At 41.6% G+C, this 17,813-nt stretch overlaps 2 protein-coding genes across 2 annotated transcripts in view; one reads left to right on the top strand and one right to left on the bottom strand.

Annotated features, from left to right (window-relative positions):
- Positions 1-10,473, bottom strand: part of lama2 (laminin, alpha 2) — a 149,393-nt gene extending 138,920 nt beyond the window's left edge. Inside the window, 1 exon segment of the mRNA XM_014205066.2 lies at positions 10,318-10,473. Within this exon segment, the coding sequence (XP_014060541.2) occupies positions 10,318-10,384 (67 nt within the window). The 5' untranslated portion in view covers positions 10,385-10,473.
- A 787-nt stretch (positions 10,474-11,260) lies between these two features.
- On the top strand, positions 11,261-14,085 carry si:dkey-126h10.1 (vesicular inhibitory amino acid transporter). Its single transcript, XM_014205064.2, has 2 exons — positions 11,261-11,527; positions 12,456-14,085. The coding sequence occupies exons 1-2, from the start codon at positions 11,261-11,263 to the stop codon at positions 13,602-13,604; spliced, it is 1,416 nt and encodes a 471-aa protein (XP_014060539.1). The 3' UTR covers positions 13,605-14,085.
- The last annotated feature ends 3,728 nt before the right edge of the window (positions 14,086-17,813 follow it).

Genomic DNA, 17,813 nt, shown 5'->3' with positions numbered 1-17,813 from the left:
GTTCAATTTGGTTGAAATAATGCAAAAACACAGTGTTGGAGAAGAAAGTAAAAGTGCAATATGTGCTATGTAAAAAAGCTAACGTTTAAATTCCTTGCTCAGAACATGAGAACATATGAAAGCTGGTGGTTCCTTTCAACATGAGTCTTCAATATTCCCAGTTAAGAAGTTTTAGGTTGTAGTTATTATAGGAATTATAGGACTATTTCTCTCTATACCATTTGGATTTCATATACCTTTGACTATTGGATGTTCTTATTGGCACTATAGTATTGCCAGCCTAATCTCGGGAGTTGATAGGCTTGAAGTCATAAACAGCGCTGTGCTTCAAGCATTGCTAAGAGCTGCTGGCAAACGCAGTAAAGTGCTGTTTGAATGAATGCTTACGAGCCTGCTGCTGCCTACCACCGCTCAGTCAGACTGCTCTATAAAATATCAAATAATAGACTTAATTATAATAAACACACAGAAATATGAGCCTTAGGTAATTAATATGGTCAAATCTGGAAACTATCATTTCGAAAACAAAATGTTTATTCTTTCAGTGAAATACGGAACCGTTCTGTATTTTATTGAATGGATGGCAACCCTAAGTCTAAATATTGCTGTTACATTGCACAACCTTCAATGTTATGTCATAATTATGTAAAATTCTTGCAAATTAATTACGGTCTTTGATAGGAAGAAATGGTCTTCACACAGTTCGCAACGAGCCAGGCGGCCCAAACCTCTGCATATTCCCTGACTCTGCTTGCACTGAACGCAAGAGAAGTGACACAATTTCCCTAGTTAATATTGCCTTCTAACATGAATTCCTTTTAACTAAATTTGCAGGTTTAAAAAAAATATACAGTACTTGTGTATTGATTTTAAGAAAGGCATTGATGTTTATGGTTAGGTACATTGGTGCAACGATTGTGCTTATTTCGTGAATGCGCTTTTGTTTAATCATCACCCACTTGGCGAAGTTGAAGTAGGCTGTGATTTGATGATAAATGAACAGGCACCGCATTGATTATATGCAACGCAGGACAAGCTGGTTAAACTAGTAATATCATCAACCATGTGTTGTTAACTAGTGATTATGTTAAGATTGATTGTTTTTTATAATATAAGTTTAATGCTAGCAAGCAACTTACCTTGGCTCCTTGCTGCACTCATGAAACAGGTGGTCAGCCTGCCACGCAGTCTCCTCGTGGATTGCAATGTAATAGGCCATAATCGGCGTCCAAAAATGCTGATTACCGACTGTTATGAAAACTTGAAATCGGCCCTAATTAATCGGCCATGCCGCACCAGCTCTGGTCTCAGCCCCACCAGCTCTGGTCCCAGCCCCACCTCCAGCTCTGGTCCCAGCCCAACTTCTATCTCTGGCCCCAGCCCCACCTCCAGCTCTGTCCCAGCCCCACCTCCAGCTCTGCTTCCAGCCACACCTCCAGTTCTGGCCTCAGCCCCACCTCCAGCTCTGGCCCAGTGAAAGTCCAGCTGTCTAAATGGTAAACAGAATGTGTAAGAATGTGCCTCACTCTATCGCCCCTGGTCAGGGGGCTTCTGTTGGGCTAAATAAATAATGCCATGGAAGAAGAAGGTGACTCAGACTGTCTGAAAGGACAAGACCAGGAGAAAAAGTGTGTTTGCGTGTGTGCATATGCGTGCGTGTTGTGTCTTGTGTGTGGGATAATTATGTTCCCAGACATAGGATGCACAACAGGTAATGGGAACAGAACAGCAGTACCACAGTGGAGGGGAGTTGTTCTCCAGTTTCACAAGAGAACATTTGGCGGTGTGCCTTCCAGAAGTTCTGTTCCTGTGACTCTACTCAAGTCTGGGCTCGGCTCTGGCCTGGGAGGGGCCTCACTGGTTCTCCTGGGCCCACCTCCCACACCCTTCCTATCTCTGCATGGGTCAGTTCAAAGGCCACATGCATTTTTCCAGTTTTACATTCCAAGTATTCTGTTCCAGTCATCAATCAAACAACACATCTATTTACCACAACATTTACAGGAGACATATCAAAAATGGTAAAGCCATTTAGTCCCCCCCTGTTTCTCTTAGTCTCAGCAGCATCGTGGACGCTGTGTCCTCTCTACTTTCCGCTACAGTAAAGTTTCTCTTCCAAGAACAGCATGTACTCACATCTGTATTTTCAATTACACTATAGAGTCCCCAGCCTGGAGAATGTTGTTATTTCCTTTGATTATGGCCAGAGAGCTTTTAAACAGTGTATCCCAGAGAATAATCACTTTCTACCTTCCCCTTAGTAGGCCTCAGTGGAAAAAAGTACTGATCATCTCACTTTACCAGAATCTCCTCTGTACTACGGCCCTCAGACAATACAGCAAATCCACTGAACAATCTCAGCCATCTTAATCTAACTCAATTCGAGTGAGTTACTTAAATATGCTCTTATCTTCATCTTCATGGCCAGGTCTGCCAATCAAAAATACATTCTAATTTGGTCATAGTATACCATTAGTTGATAAATCTACTAATTCATTGGATCATTTTTTATTTAGTAATCAAGCATTAGCGTGAAGTTGACAAGTCAGTGGTGTTTTCTGTGTATAATAAATGTGTGCAGTATGCTGTTGATAGGTAAAGGCATCTAAAGCTGAATTAGTCTACCGTTTCCAGTTTAGGGACCTCTAACAAGACAAAGTCATTTCTTAAATGAGTTTTAGAGTAGAAAGAGCCCACAGAATAAGTTAGAGTATAACAGTGAGTAAAAGACAGACTGCCTGCTGTCATGGTGGTGGTGCTACTGTATTTCATCCTCTTGTTAAGCCTAGATTAAATTAAGTCCAAACTAGAGAGATAAACATGCATGAAGGACAGTGTTCAGACTTCCTTTAGATCAAGGACAGTTTCATTTTCGGCTCACAGCTCTATAATATCAAATAACAACTAATCTATTAATTACAGCAGTAATGGATGTTATTAAGGGTAGAATATCAAAACTCTAAAGTGATTAAACATTTAACCGGTTTAAATGGTAGTCAGGCTAAATAGTCTGAAGACCGACAATATGTGGGACAGTTGGTAGGTAGTAGAGAGAGCAATAAGGCTATGACTTTATATACTGTACGGCATCCCTTTAGTAAATGTGTAAAGTTAGCTTGTTTCTCAGATGCTTATTTCATCCTGGCAATCATGTAACTGTGATATTTATAGCTTTGCCAAAAGAAATAAGACCGGCGATATTCCAAAGATCTAAATCACAGGAATGTGATGGCAAAAAGGAATGGTCATGATTCAGTGCGATGCTTTACCTAATGTCAGCACTCATTCGAAATATAGGAAGACATTTTTATAATTAATTGACTGGCAGGGAAAGATTCCTGCCGAAGCCCTTCCTCCTATTGAAATGAAGGCAGAGTGAGAATGGAGCCCCACGGTGCAATGCATGTTATACATATGTTAAAAGCCCATTCCACTTGTCGAGGTGCTACTTGTTTCCAATGAATCACAGCTAAGCACCTCCAACAGACATCTCAATAACACCTTATTTGCTGGTACAGCAATATGTGTAACGGGAAACAAATAGAAATGGGATTCAAGCGCGGGAAATGGGATTCACGCCTCTCAGACGACAGGCACAGGGAAGCCAAATAGCCATTAGCTTGGGAGGCTTACGTGGGACTTAATCTCCTCTGCACAGAGCAATCTCAGGCAGGCCAGTGTGGGAACAAATACAAATACAAGGAAAGGGAAGAGACTACATACAGACCTGTGGCTACTTGAAGGATCTCTGTGATACTTCAGCACGTTGAGTTGATCCTCATTACTTTGTCTGTACCATATGTCGTGGGTTCAACTCTCGAATGTACCAGTCTTCCTTCAGCCAATTGAAAGGAGGCGTGACGGAGATCCCTTGTTGGTTGCAGTGGGGACAACTGGATGGAATGCATACATTAGCAATGCAAGCCAAACCTGATGGTGTAATACTGTGTGTAATATCTCCCCTGAGACACGACTGGCTATGGGGTTAGGCTGATGCATGGGCCATAACGCACCTATTGACAGATAGCTGAAAATACCTGACATCGCAGCCTGTGTAATTATCCACTTTTCAAGCAAGATATGTGGAGAAATGTGAACTGAAATACAGACTATAACACGATTTAGACTCACTATAGATTGAGACTATAGGCATTTAGCAAAGTCACAATGAACCTAGCTTGAAGATGTTTTTTTGAACGAGTAACTTGAGGCAAACGAGTACAGACAGCTCTAAAATCCAAGTCCCTTCTGCAGAGCAGAGTTAAGAGTTAGTGGGTGACTGCTGGCAATACTTCGTGAAGTTGCTCTCCAAACAAGCTGCCCACGGGTTTCAAATGTGACAAGAGAATCCATTTAGTGCAATACAATGGTCAAGTACTTGGAAGCTGAGAAAACATCCAAGGAATCTCCTGTCATTCAAGCTTCCTAGAAAGGAGAAAGAACTGACTTTGTCTATCATACACATTTAGAAAGGAATACCCATTTGCTTCTTTATTAGGCAGCATGATCTGGAAGGAAATTAGGAATTCCAGGCTAAATTGGTAGCCTTGCCAACAACAAACCAACATCTCTATTCTGTTGCTTCTGAGAGCAAAAACATAGGCGTTACATCCAAAAGTCCAATAGAAGACTATGATGCTGCCATTACAGAAGCCATTTTATTAGAATGGATAAGTTCAGGAACAGTAGGCCCTACTGATGCAGGATTCAAATGGATGTTCAAGAAGATTTGATTTGATTTGATGTTGAGTGTAATGTCTCAGGTAGATGACCCCAGGTTTCTGTTGGCTAAGTCATAGGGGACACTACCCTTTTGATGAGTATTCTTGAGTATTTACCTACTGTCCGGTCACAGCCAGGCCTGAGAATGTCACCTGTGAATAATTTACTTCCAAGACTTCGTTCAATCATATTCTAGACCCCCAGAATCCTCAGAGGTTATGTGTCTATTTCAGGGGGTGTGAACGGTCAAACCCCTTCACCAAAATAACATATCGGCTCAGCACAGACAACATTCATATTTCATGTGCCCCTGCCTGCTAACATTTACTCTGTAGCCTGCTCCAGTGTGGTTCACCCAGAAAATCTGTAATGGGAAATATGTCACCCAACATAATAAGCATTTTATTTTTTTCCAAAAATTTCTTCTGTCCCATCTGTCTTTTGATGCATTATGAATTCAATCACATTTATTTTTTTCTCTCTGTTGGCTGTGGCTTTGTTTGTAATGTAGTAATCTTAGAGGTGCTGTGAATGTGGCTGCATGGCTGGTCTGACGTGCAGAGTTTTGTGGTGTTTTCTCAGAGCCACACAGTGTGCACTAGAGAGGAGAAGCACTGGACTGCACTGAGGTCAGGGGCCATGACCCTGAGAGGTCAGCTGAACACTGAAGGCAATAACAGAACATAAACACTAGTCGCATCCCATGATCGTGGAAAGAGCTATTTTTATGTTCTTATGCTCAAACAAAACCAATGGGGATCCCAAACCGGGGACCCTGGGCATGTATCCTGCGTGCCCCGTCAGTAATCCAGTGAAGCCAAAAATACTAGATCTCAAAGATTATATAATTTCAAAATGTATATACAGTACCAGTCAAAAGTTTGGACACACCTACGCATTCAAGGGTTTTTCTTTATTTTTACAATTTTCTACATTGTAGAATAATAGTGAATACATCAAAACTATGACATAACACAAATGGAATCATTTAGTAACCAAGAAAGTGTTAAACAAATCAAAATATATTTTATATTTGAGATTCTTCAAAGTAACCACCCTTTGCCTTGATGACAGCTTTGCACACTCTTGGCATTCTCACAACCAGCTTCATGAGGTAGTCACCTGGAATGGATTTCAATTAACAGATGTGCCTTCTTAAAAGTTAATTTGTGGAATTTCTTTCCTTCTTAATGTGGTTGAGCCAATCAGTTGTGTTGTGACAAGGTAGGGGTGGTATACAAAATATAGCCCTATTTGGTAAAAGACCAAGTCCATATTATGGCAAGAATAGCACAAATAAGCAAGGAGAAATGACAGTCCATCATTACTTTAAGACATGAAAGTCAGTCAATGCGGAAAATTTCAAGAACTTTGAAAGTTTCTTCAAGTGCTATCGCAAAAACCATAAAACACTATGGTGAAACTGGCTCTCATGAGGACCGTCACAGGAAAGGAAGATCCCTGCTGCAGAGTAAAGCCTAAGAAATTGCAGCCCAAATAAATGCTTCACAGTAACAGTAACAGACACATCTCAACATCAACTGTTCAGAGGAGACTGTGTGAATCAGGCCTTTATGGTTGAATTGTTGAAAAGAAACCCCTACTAAAGGACACCAATAAGAAAGCACAGAGGAGGAGGTGTGATGGTGCTTTGCCTGTGACTTATTTAGAATTCAAGGCATACTTAACCAGCATGGCTACCACAGCATTCTGCAGTGATACACCATCCCATCTGGTTTGCACTTAGTGGGACTATCATTTGTTTTTCAACAGGACAATTTTATTTAACCTTTATTTATTTAACCTTTATTTAACCTTTATTTAACTAGGCAAGTCAGTTAAGAACAAATTCTTATTTTCAATGACAGCCTAGGAACATTGGATTAACTGCCTTGTTCAGGGGCAGAACGACAGATTTTTACCTTGTCAGCTCAGGGATTTGATCTTGCAACCTTCCGGTTACTAGTCCAACGCTCTAACCACTAGGCTACCTGCCGCCCCAATGACCCAAAACACACCTCCAGGCTGTGTAAGGGTTATTTGACCAAGAAGGTGAGTCATGGAGTGCTGGATCAGATGACTTGGCCTCCACAATCACCCAACCTCAACTCAATTGAAATGGTTTGAGATGAGTTGGACCGCAGAGTGAAGGAAAAGCAGCCAACAGGTGCTCAGCATATGTGGGAACTCCTTCAAGACTGTTGAAAAAGCATTCCAGGTGAAGCTGGTTGAGAGAATGCCAAGAGTGTGTAAAGCTGTCATCAAGGCAAAGGTTGGCTACTTTGAAGAATCTCAAATATAAATTGAGACACTTATTAGTAACCAATAAAACACTTTTTTTGTTACTACATGATTCCATATGTGTTATTTCATAGTTTTGATGTCTTCACAAAAGAAAAAAAAGAAAAAATTCAATGAGTAAATGTGTCCAAACTTTTGACTGGTACTGTATATCGTCAATTGTCTTTTCTACAGACTTTCTGTCTGGGATTAGTCATTTAAGTCTACACTGAAAGCATTCTTCCGGATATGTATTTCTTTTTGGTGTGGTGGCAACAAATTAGTAGTGTTGGTGCACCGCTGCTAAATGAATACAGGGGAAACACTGCATCAAATCATTTAAATACATTGACAGACTTTCTATCCCAAAACCTCACTGAATCTCTTATTTCTGCTGCACTTTCAATCTAGGATACAATGAATCTCATATATTTTTAGACTCCCTGTTGGAAGGGTCAGGGAAATTACAAAACACCGTGACTATGACTAAACTTCTCATCTCTCTAAGCCTTGTCACAATGACACAACAAGAGGAAATCACTAAGCATCCTCTATGATCTCAGTTACAATTTCAACCATGGCTCCTTCTACCTAATAGTAACATGCTAACTTCATCTCTGTTTTGTTGACACTGATATGAAGAACACTGCAGCAATGCACTACTCAAAACTGCCAGATGTCAGGTCAGATTCCAGTCCAGGATCACGGCAGCATGGGTGAGGTGTAATTGACACCATGCGTTACCACAGGCCCATCCCTGAGCTACAAGGCCATGGTGGAGTGACCATGAGAGAGAGAGAGAGTGAGAGAGAGAGAGAGAGAGAGAGAGAGAGAGAGAGAGAGAGAGAGAGAGAGAGAGAGAGAGAGAGAGAGAGAGTGAGAGAGAGGCCTCCTGCAGAGACCAAAGGGTACAGCGAGAGGTCAGTCTTACATCACTTAGTCAGGACAGACAGGCCCACATCACATGAGAGCAGTGTCTCAGTGCAGCTGCTGAGTGGGGAGTATGCCATGAGGGTCAGAGGAGAAATCCCACAGCTCTCTGAAGGACTGCATATGGGGCCCATGTGTGAGGCAATAGTAGCCAAAAGGTTATCGGTTCAAGTCCTGGCTGCAGGCCCTGTGCTGTGTTTAGTTGTTTTTATTTATTTAAATACACAGAAATGTATTTAAACAGGGAAATCCCATTGAGACCAAGGCCTCTTTTACAAGGGAGCCCTGCACACAATCATACAAATTCACAATATTTACAATTCCAAACGTAATAAAACAATTACCCTGAATGTCGACTGGATGATTAGATTTTCTGATATATAACTATAGTGTCCTTCTGCAAGGTCAATACTCAGACTTGTTTACTGTAGTATCGGATGCAACTCGGGGACACATAATAGTTTAAGCACGCATGAAGTTATATACACATACTCATGCAAATATGTTAAACAAAAAAAGCCATTTAAAGAGTCAGACTATTGTAAATACATGATAAACATATTTTATAGTCTCATTACCAGGAAATCTACACTTACAATTATCTTTGCTTTGACAATTAAAAATACTCAGTGCCGTTTTATGAACAAGAACCGTCTTCCTACTGTAGGCATTTCTTCTTTTGCTATTATGCTCCCAACTTTTTGTCTTCAAACAAATAGGTATGGTCAGCCATTCATGTTTTTGACAAACACAGCAATTTCAAATGATTGCCAAAGCACCCACAGCAATTGATCAAATCATGCTCCTGGCATCTTTTCATCAGTATTGATTACGATTAATTCAGACTACAGTTGGACCCAGTTTTCATTGTCGTTGTGGCAGACTGGACTATTGATTTTTCTCCTCTACGCTTCTTTTCTCCCACAAAGGCAGTCTGCAAACAACTCTGCAGGGAAAGGTACGACCACAGAAATACGCGTTACGTCTTTCACACACAAACAAACAGAAAAAAAACGAGAAAGTGAAAAGTAGTCCATGTGGCATTATAATACTGTTGGTGGCCTGCCAAACAGGGATGTTACAGAAGTAGCTACAGTATCACAGGGGAATATCGCAGGCCTGAGAAACCTTACATGTCTGTTACAGTAGCTTCCTCTCCTCTCTCATGTTGAGGGGGCTTATGTTGTTGTTTTTGCGTATTTTCATCCATCCCAAATTCATCCAGCATCACCATCTGGACATACTTGGAGCGCCCACTAAACATCTGTTGGGCTGATTTGGTGATGCTCTAAATGACCATAAAATACCCAGCATTGGAAGAGATGACACGCTGACCTCAGTCCGCTCAGCTCTGTTATAAAACACTCCTGATAACTGATCCAAAAGGGATTATCATGATGATGACACATGACACACATCCATGTAATGTCTTCTCCTTCCTGTGCCTCCTTCCTGTGCATCTTTACAATACAGGATGAGATAGCACTATTTTTGCTTTAACACCTGGCTAAATTTAGAGTCCAGAGTAAATTTAGATTCCGTTAACAAACACAGGGACACATGTTAATGGACACGTGTCCCTTGCCTTTGACAGGAGAGGACACACATCCTGCCTATCACTAACCTAGAAAACAGCCACTGAACGAAGCTCTACGTGATAAAGAAGAGGGATATGTCTCAGTCATACACTCACTGACACAAGGCACGAACCTACAGTGACAGCCAATGATTACATTTCAACACATTTAACTCACAGTACCCTTAGTATCAGATTTTAAAAAAGAACATGCTTTGTATAGATAGCATCAATGTCCTATCGAAGCTGAAATCAGCATTTCAAATGAGGGAAAAGCTCTAACTTAAATCAAAGTGGATCTTTACAATTCATGTCTAAGCTTAGATAGACATCAAAACACAGTTGATAATTCCAACTGATATTTCTGATTAAATCCCTTTCTGTTTTGACACTGAATGTAATGATGTTGGTACCCCATACAGTGGTGGCAGAACAAAGTTGGATGGCTCAACCATTTCTGTGGGTTTACAGCTGTCCAAACATGAAAATTCTAGAAAGAGTCTAGAATTCTTCTTTAAACTGTTATTCTAAGATATGGTTCAGAGAAGACTAATTAGAACAAAAATGATATTTTCTCTACTTTTGTCACCCAAACCAATATTCTAACGTAATTTAAAAAAATATATGTTAATGTGTCTGTTTAATGAAAATACTAGAGTAAGCTAAAAATAAAAGGGTAATCTTGCCAAGGAAAATTAGTATATTATTATTGAAAAAAACTATTGGTCAAACCTGTGACTATTTCACAAATCAGAACGAAATATTTCAGATTGTGAGTAAAGCGATTACTTGGCAAACGATCCACTCACCCCTTTGCTGCGCTCGGCTGCATTGCCATAGCAACGCAATGAGTGTAAAAAACGATAGACCTTTCATTTTCAAATCTCTTCATCAGCGTGCAGTCTGGCGGAGGCGCTTTATGTGCGACGGACTCGGCGCCTGAAATTGAGGGGAATGTCAAAGAGTGACTTTTGCAAGTTCAAGAAACTCTCCCGCTCCCCCCGCGCGCAATGGGAGGGGGCGTCACAGAACAGAAGTGAAGGGATCATATGGAATGGGATTAAGGGAAGAATTATACTTTTACTAAACTTTACGGTGATAATGGTGGTCTTATAATAGTAAGAGACAAACTAACCTATGTGCTGAAAACAAAATGGAACTTTCCAAGTGTTACAATGTAGGTTTGTCATTGATGCTGAGACCAGTGCAAACATTTAGGCACCCATGCTTTTGGTCCTCTATTGCTCCCTCTGGTGTTAAATCTAACTGCCATAGTTGAACTAAGGGCAACTATTTAAATATAAGTTATCTGCACGAAAGCCCTCAGCTATTATCATATCTTGTTGTTTCAAAATAGAAATTACAACTTTCAAATTCAAATGGGCCCTTCTCAGGTCCTTTGCAGAGGCAAGACATTCAATTATATCTGATTATTCTAGCATGATGGACTCATTCTTCATCTTAAAAGCCGGAAGCTATTACCCTTTGTCACAGTTCAACAGCCTGTCAATCGCCCTCATAGTGTCTCACCTGTTAGACCATTTAAATGTCAGGGAGAGCCAATTTAGCCTCTCAGGTTCATGTTGTGTGTAGTGGTCATTAACTGTGTATGGGGTTGAGCCCCCCTGAGATTGACACCGCTGTCTGCTGGCGGTTAGAGTTTGTGATGGGGAGGTAGCCTCTCTCGTCTGAACTGAGTGTCTGTTTACAGTATCATTTGCTGAAGACAGAGCCCTCTAAACCCACACTAAAATGTCCTTTCTGAGACTAGACTGGTTGGGGACGCAGGCAGAGCTGCTGTGGACCTCCAGGTTCCTCCATGGGGATGAGGAGAGCCTGGGGTTCGCCCAGAGGGATGAGTTGAGCAGGACCTATGGAGAGGACCAAGAGGAGACCAGGGAGTCACCCACCACCTCCAGCCCAGAGGGGGGAAATGAGACACCTACCAGTCCCTCCAGCAGCACCTGTCTTAAAATCACCACCTGGGAGGCAGGATGGAACGTGACCAATGCTATTCAGGTAACCTAGATTTTTTTTTTTTACTTCAGACCTTAGGAAAGATGCTTCTCTATGTTTAGCTTTTATGTGCTTTTTCCATTCTCAAGAAATGATTATGGTTATGGAGGTTAATGAATGTTAGATAGTGCACTGGGTGAGCATTATCGATATTGCGTTGTTGTTGTTGTGCTTAGAGGATGCATTGGAACTACAGTATATTTAATGGAAGGAATGGAAAAACTGAGAGTAATCCTTTGTAAACAAGGCCATTTCAATAACTACAGCATATTATTAGTATGTAAGTAAATATACTTTTCAGCAGTTGTTCCCCCCCCATTCATATTCAAATCAACAGTGTCCCAGCCTTTTTTTAATCAGATAATCAGGCTACTAACTTTCATTTGTGTTTTCTACGCCAGAGTAGGATTAATTGTAAACAACTACATCTGTTCAGTTATTACCTTGTCATTGCATCATCATAATCCTCAACACCATGTACTTTTCCAGCAACACTAAATACCCAGTGTCCTATTGTCTGGACTGACTCTATCTATGTAGAGCATCTACATATTAACGCAGAATCACATTATAAACAGAGTTTGTTTACTTACCTTGTTCTGCATTGCAATTTGACTTAAAGCCCGACGTTGCTCAGACTATCCATTTAGGAATTTGTTGCAAGATATGATTGTTGTATTAATGTTGTGTAGTCTACTGAATAGTCTACAGCACGTGAAGAAATCCAGTTGCACATTTGTTAAGATTGAAGCAGAATGTTATCTTTAATGATTAAGTTTAACATCCTCTAATGTGTGGCAGTTTTCAAACAATCAAGTCTCAGGCAAAGAGCAGTAATTTACACTCTCCTTGGTGATGACTTTTACTTCATTGGAGGAAACACTGTGTTCACACTCTACGTGTCGTTCACTTGTTTTCTTCTTTCTCCTAGGGTATCTTTGTTCTGGGGCTGCCTTACGCTCTCCTTCAGAGTGGCTACTTAGGATTGCTACTGCTCATTCTGGCTGCGGTCATTTGCAACTACACAGGTAAGATTCTTGTATCCTGCCTGTACGAGGACAACGAGGAGGGCCAGCCCATACGAGTGCGGGACACCTACGAGGACATCGCCAATGCCTGCTGTAAGCGCCTGTGCCCCCTCCTGGGCGGCCGGGTGGTGAACGCAGCACAGGTGGTAGAGCTGATGATGACCTGTATCCTCTACCTGGTGGTCAGCACCAACCTAATGTGTCACAGCTTCTCCTTCCTCCCGCTCCCCCCCGCCGCCTGGTCCGTGATGACCTTCCTGACCCTAGTGCCCTGCATGCTGATCCGGGACCTGAGGGTGGTCTCCAGACTCAGCCTGCTCTGCTCCCTGGCCCAGTTCCTCATCACCTTCATCGTGGTGGCCTACTGCCTGCACCAAGCCCACCGCTGGTCCTGGAGGAGGATGGTCCTCTTGGTGGACTTTGAGAGGTTCCTGGTGTCTGTGGGGGTCATCATCTTCAGCTACACCTCCCAGATCTTCCTGCCCACCCTTGAGGGAAGTATGGAGGACAGGGGGGACTTCTCCGACATGATGAGCTGGACACACTCCCTGGCTTGTGTGTTGAAAACCACCTTCTCTGTGCTGGCCTTCCTCACCTGGGGCGAGGATACTAAAGAGGTGATCACTGATAACCTTCCCATTGGCCTACGCATGGTGGTCAACCTGTGCCTCCTGGCTAAGGCCCTCCTCTCCTACCCCCTGCCCTTCTACGCTGTGGCTGAGGTCCTCCAGAGCAGTGTTCTAAGGCTGGAGGCGGCGCAGGTGGGTGTGGACATGGGGACTCTGGTTCTGCGGGGCTGTCTCCTGTTGATGACCTTCCTCATGGCACTCTGCATGCCCCACTTCTCCCTGCTCATGGGGCTGACGGGCAGCGTGACGGGGGCGGCCATGACTTTCATCCTGCCCTCCCTCTTCCACCTGCAGCTCAAGTGGACCACCATGAGCAGCAGGCTCAAGGCCCTGGACCTTCTAATCTTAACTCTGGGATCTATGTGTAGTTTATCAGGGTTGGTTTGCTCCATCAAGGGAATGATTCAGGCTTTTGGGCGTTGATAAGCTCAAACTCTGCATGAAGACTTCAAGACTTAGTGATGGTCCCCTATTTAATTTCCCTATATCAATGTTCTGGAACCTGTAAGTTGCCTACAGCTAAGGCATAGATATCACATGTTGTATGATAGTATGATAAACCAAGCTATTGTTTGTGTGTTTGATTTTAATTGAGTTGATTTGAGTGATTAACACAAAGGCAGCTTGTAATATAAAGACGTGATAAATAGACGTTATAAATTGTGGTAAACAATATAGTGTGACCCGATGTTTGCTTTGCTGCTTATCATGGCAAAGTCACTATGATTCCTTACTGGTTTTGTTGTCTATAGCATGAATTGGAATCTGTTGTTAATTACTATTACACTTGAAAATGAAAAGTATGGCAATAAATATACCTATGTAGGAAAATATAGCTTTACAACAGTATCTCAGCATGAGAAACATTCTGTTGTAATGTTCTTGGTTATCTGTTTTGCAGACAATATTGAACATAATTGTATTTTAAAGAAACATTTCAAATTGATAATATATTAAATGTAACCGTTGGTGCAAGGATTTGCTGAAATAAAAAACAAAACATTTTAAAGGATGTAAAATGTAATCTAAGCCTCTAGTTCAAGAGACCAGCATGTGGAAATCAAAGTAATTAAAAATGGTGGGCACAAATGTAGGCCTATACCAGAGAAGAAGAGGTGAAGCAAGAGCGATAACTGGGCCCAAAATCTGTCTTCTCCAGCAGGTGGCGGTTTCCCCTGTTTTTTTTTGTATAGAGGTCAATGAACGAGTGCCAAATTTGGTTAACAAAGAATTTAATGGCTTATTTTCAACATGTGGCGTATTTGATCAAATATAAGTTTCGTAATGATTAGGTTGTGTACTGATATAAGTAGGACACGTGACATACCGGCAACTTTGAGAAAAAACACTTTAGTTACAGCAGCCACAAAGTTATAAACCTCGCCTATTTCTACATATCTTAAAATGTGATTTGAATCCCAACCCGAACCACACTGCTAACCTTATGCATAACCCTAACCTTAAATTAAAACCAAAAGCACGATATAGCCAATTTTGACTTTGTGGCTGTGCTAACTAGTGGAAACCGTTGTGCCTGTTGTTGAAACGCATATCATCCCTCTCATTGGCTAGAATGGTCCCACCTGCTAAAATAGTCCCACCTTGGCTCTTCCCAACTGACTTCCATTTTTGAAGACATTTATTTTAATTGTTAGGGCGGGCATTAGAGTATGTGGTCAATATACTGGATAATCTTTGCCTATCAAGGGGCCAGGGTTCCAGTCTAGAAGCACGGTTTTGACTGCTCCTACATTTTTGCTTCGGTACTGAAGTTTAACTGACACCCGGCCCAAAAAGACAATTTCCATACAAGGGCCACAGAGAGAAGTCAGATTAGAAAAATCTTAATAAGCCACTTTAGTCATCACCTTAGTGCACAAAGCATCCGTTGAATTGTTCCAATAATTGTCGCTGAGGCCAATTCGTTTTCAGCACTCTCAGCCGAAGATACACTACATGACCTAAAGTATTTGGACACTTTCTCGTAGAACATCTCATTCCAAAATCATGGGCATTAATATGGAGTTGATACCCCTTTTCTGCTATAAAGCCTTTGCCACTCTTCTGGGAAGGTTTTCCACTACATGTTGGAACATTGCTGCAGGGACTTCCATTCAGCCACAAGAGCGTTAGTGAGGTAGGGCACTGATGTTGGGCGATTAGGCCTGGCTCGCAGTTGGCATTCCAATTCATCCCAAAGGTATTCAATGGGGTTGAGGTCAGGGCTCTGTGCAGGCCAATCAAGTTCTTCCACACCGGTCTCGACAAACCATTTCTGCAAGGACCTCGCTTTGTGCAGGAGGAATTGTCATGCTGAAACAGGAAAGGGCCTTCCCCAAACTGTTCCCACAAAGTTGGAAGCACAGAATCTTCTAGAATGTCATTGTATGCTGTAGCATTAAGATTTCCCTTCATTAGAACTAAGGGGCCTAGCCCGAACTATGAAAAACAGCCCCAGACCATTAATCCTCCTCACCAAACTTTAGAGTTGGCACTATGCATTGGGGCAGGTAGCGTTCTCTTGGCATCCACCAAACCCAGATATGTCTGTTGGACTGCCAGGTGGTGAAGCGTTTCCACTGCTCCAGATTCCAATGGTGGCGAGCTTTACTCAACTCCAGCCGATGCTTGGCATTGCGCATGGTGATCTTAGGCTTGTGTGTGGCTGCTCGGCCATGGAAACCCATTTCATGAAGCTCCCGACAAAGAGTTATTGTGCTGACGTTGCGTCCAGAGGCAGTTTGAAACTCGGTAGTGAGTGTTGCACCCGAGGACAGACGATTTTTACACGCTACATGCTTCAGCTCTCGGTGGTCCCGTTCTGTAAGCTGTGTTTGTCTATGGAGATTGCATGGCTGTATGCTCGATTTACTACACCTGTCAGCAACGGGTGTGGCTGAAATAGCCGAATCCACTAATTTCAAAGGGTGTCCACATACTTTTGTATAATAGTGTATTAACATTTTATATTCATCCAATGTCTGCCATGTTTTTGGATGACGTGATGACATCGTCACTGCTCGCGTTTCTCCCTGTGGGCACTGCGTGGTAGTGTGCATGTGATGTTTGTCCATGAATCGGCGTATGCAAGCGTGAGTAGATTACCTTGAAAACAGAGGTGGGACATCTTTGATGTAGTCTCCAGTTCTTATTGGTGCCTATAAGTCATGAAAGTGGTTCTTCCTGGTTCCTCGTTTTGTAGGCTAAGAATTGGCTTCTAAAATACATCGTCAAATTCATGAAAATGTTGTCATATAAGATATATATCAAATGTATGTGTTTCTGAGTGAATTTATTTACCATATGCTGGATTTCAACGTATTTGACAGCCAAAAAGAAGTATGAAGCCAAAAAGTTACAACCGTTTCATTAGAACTACAACTCTCACCAGCTGCATATGTCTTACTTTCGACAGCTTGCCGTTCTACATTTTTTATTTACATTTTTTTAAATCCCCAGTGTAATCTAATATAAAACCCATCAAACAGACTGTAACTAACAGATTTTTACCATCCTGTGATTCCCCAACTCTTCCAGGCATTCTAACAAGGCTGCAGGAATTGTAGTTCAAATTAGACTTTTCTGACGTTCGCTGATGTGTCTTACTTCTTGAGCGTCAAATATTTTGATAAAAGGCATCGGGTATGAGCAAATCAATACACATATAGGAATATAATTTTATATACAGTATCTTATATTACATGAATTTTATGATATAAGCTTGAAGCCCATTCAAAAACCTGAGGTACTGGAACCAGGAAGTAGGTGGCACTTTCATAGGGTATTGTTGTCTGTCAAAAGGACAGCTCTTCAATGTCAGTTGTGGCCAACCAATCAAAACAGCAGAATCAACAAAAGAGGCGGAAGCAAACAAAAAATATCTGTTTAAATATACATGTTAGGTTTTCTGAATCATACTTTTGGAGTGTGTGTGTGTAATTAACTAACTACCTATTCGTTTTGTATTGTATGTTTACACATTTCTTGTTAACCAGTTAGCTAGCCATATGCTTAATGAAAACATACCGTATACTGTATTCTACATTAAAATGGACAACGTTTAAAATGTGTGATACAGTATATGTGAGGTAGGCCAAGCTTTCATTTGAAATGTAATACTTATCCTTAATAGGCTATTAGGCTATTGAGAGATCCTTGCCCAGCACTGGAAGGCAGATTTAACCTACAGTACTTTCACATTTACTTTGTCTTGCTGAGTCTCTGTGAACCTCAAAAGGAATGGGAAATGCGATAGATAAAAACACTATACTTGCTGTGTTGTTGCTTAGAGCTGTGGTGGTATTTTCACCTTCGTACTGCTTATTTCCTATCTTCAGATTTCTGTAGGTGACCTTTTGATCTGTGCAATTTTATCTCAGCTTATTTGCATGAACATAAGCAAGTGCTGCCACTCAATAACATGACTTGAAACAAAGGGATACTCAATATTGGATGGACAATTTATAACATCTGTGTATACAATCATGTTTTTTCCATCTGCATGCTTTTTTTCTCACCTCCCTCTCTTCCACCCACCATCTCTTCCCATCCTCCGCTTAGTCTGTCACCCAGTCACTTCCTTTTCTAGAGAAAGGAGAGGAGACAGAAGTATTCTGATATGCTGAAAAAAAT

Source organism: Salmo salar, chromosome ssa06 (assembly GCF_905237065.1).
Source record: "Salmo salar chromosome ssa06, Ssal_v3.1, whole genome shotgun sequence".
Lineage (NCBI taxonomy): Eukaryota > Metazoa > Chordata > Actinopteri > Salmoniformes > Salmonidae > Salmo > Salmo salar.
The sequence above is the reverse complement of the archived record's forward strand: the minus strand, read 5'-3'. Positions and strand labels throughout refer to the sequence as shown.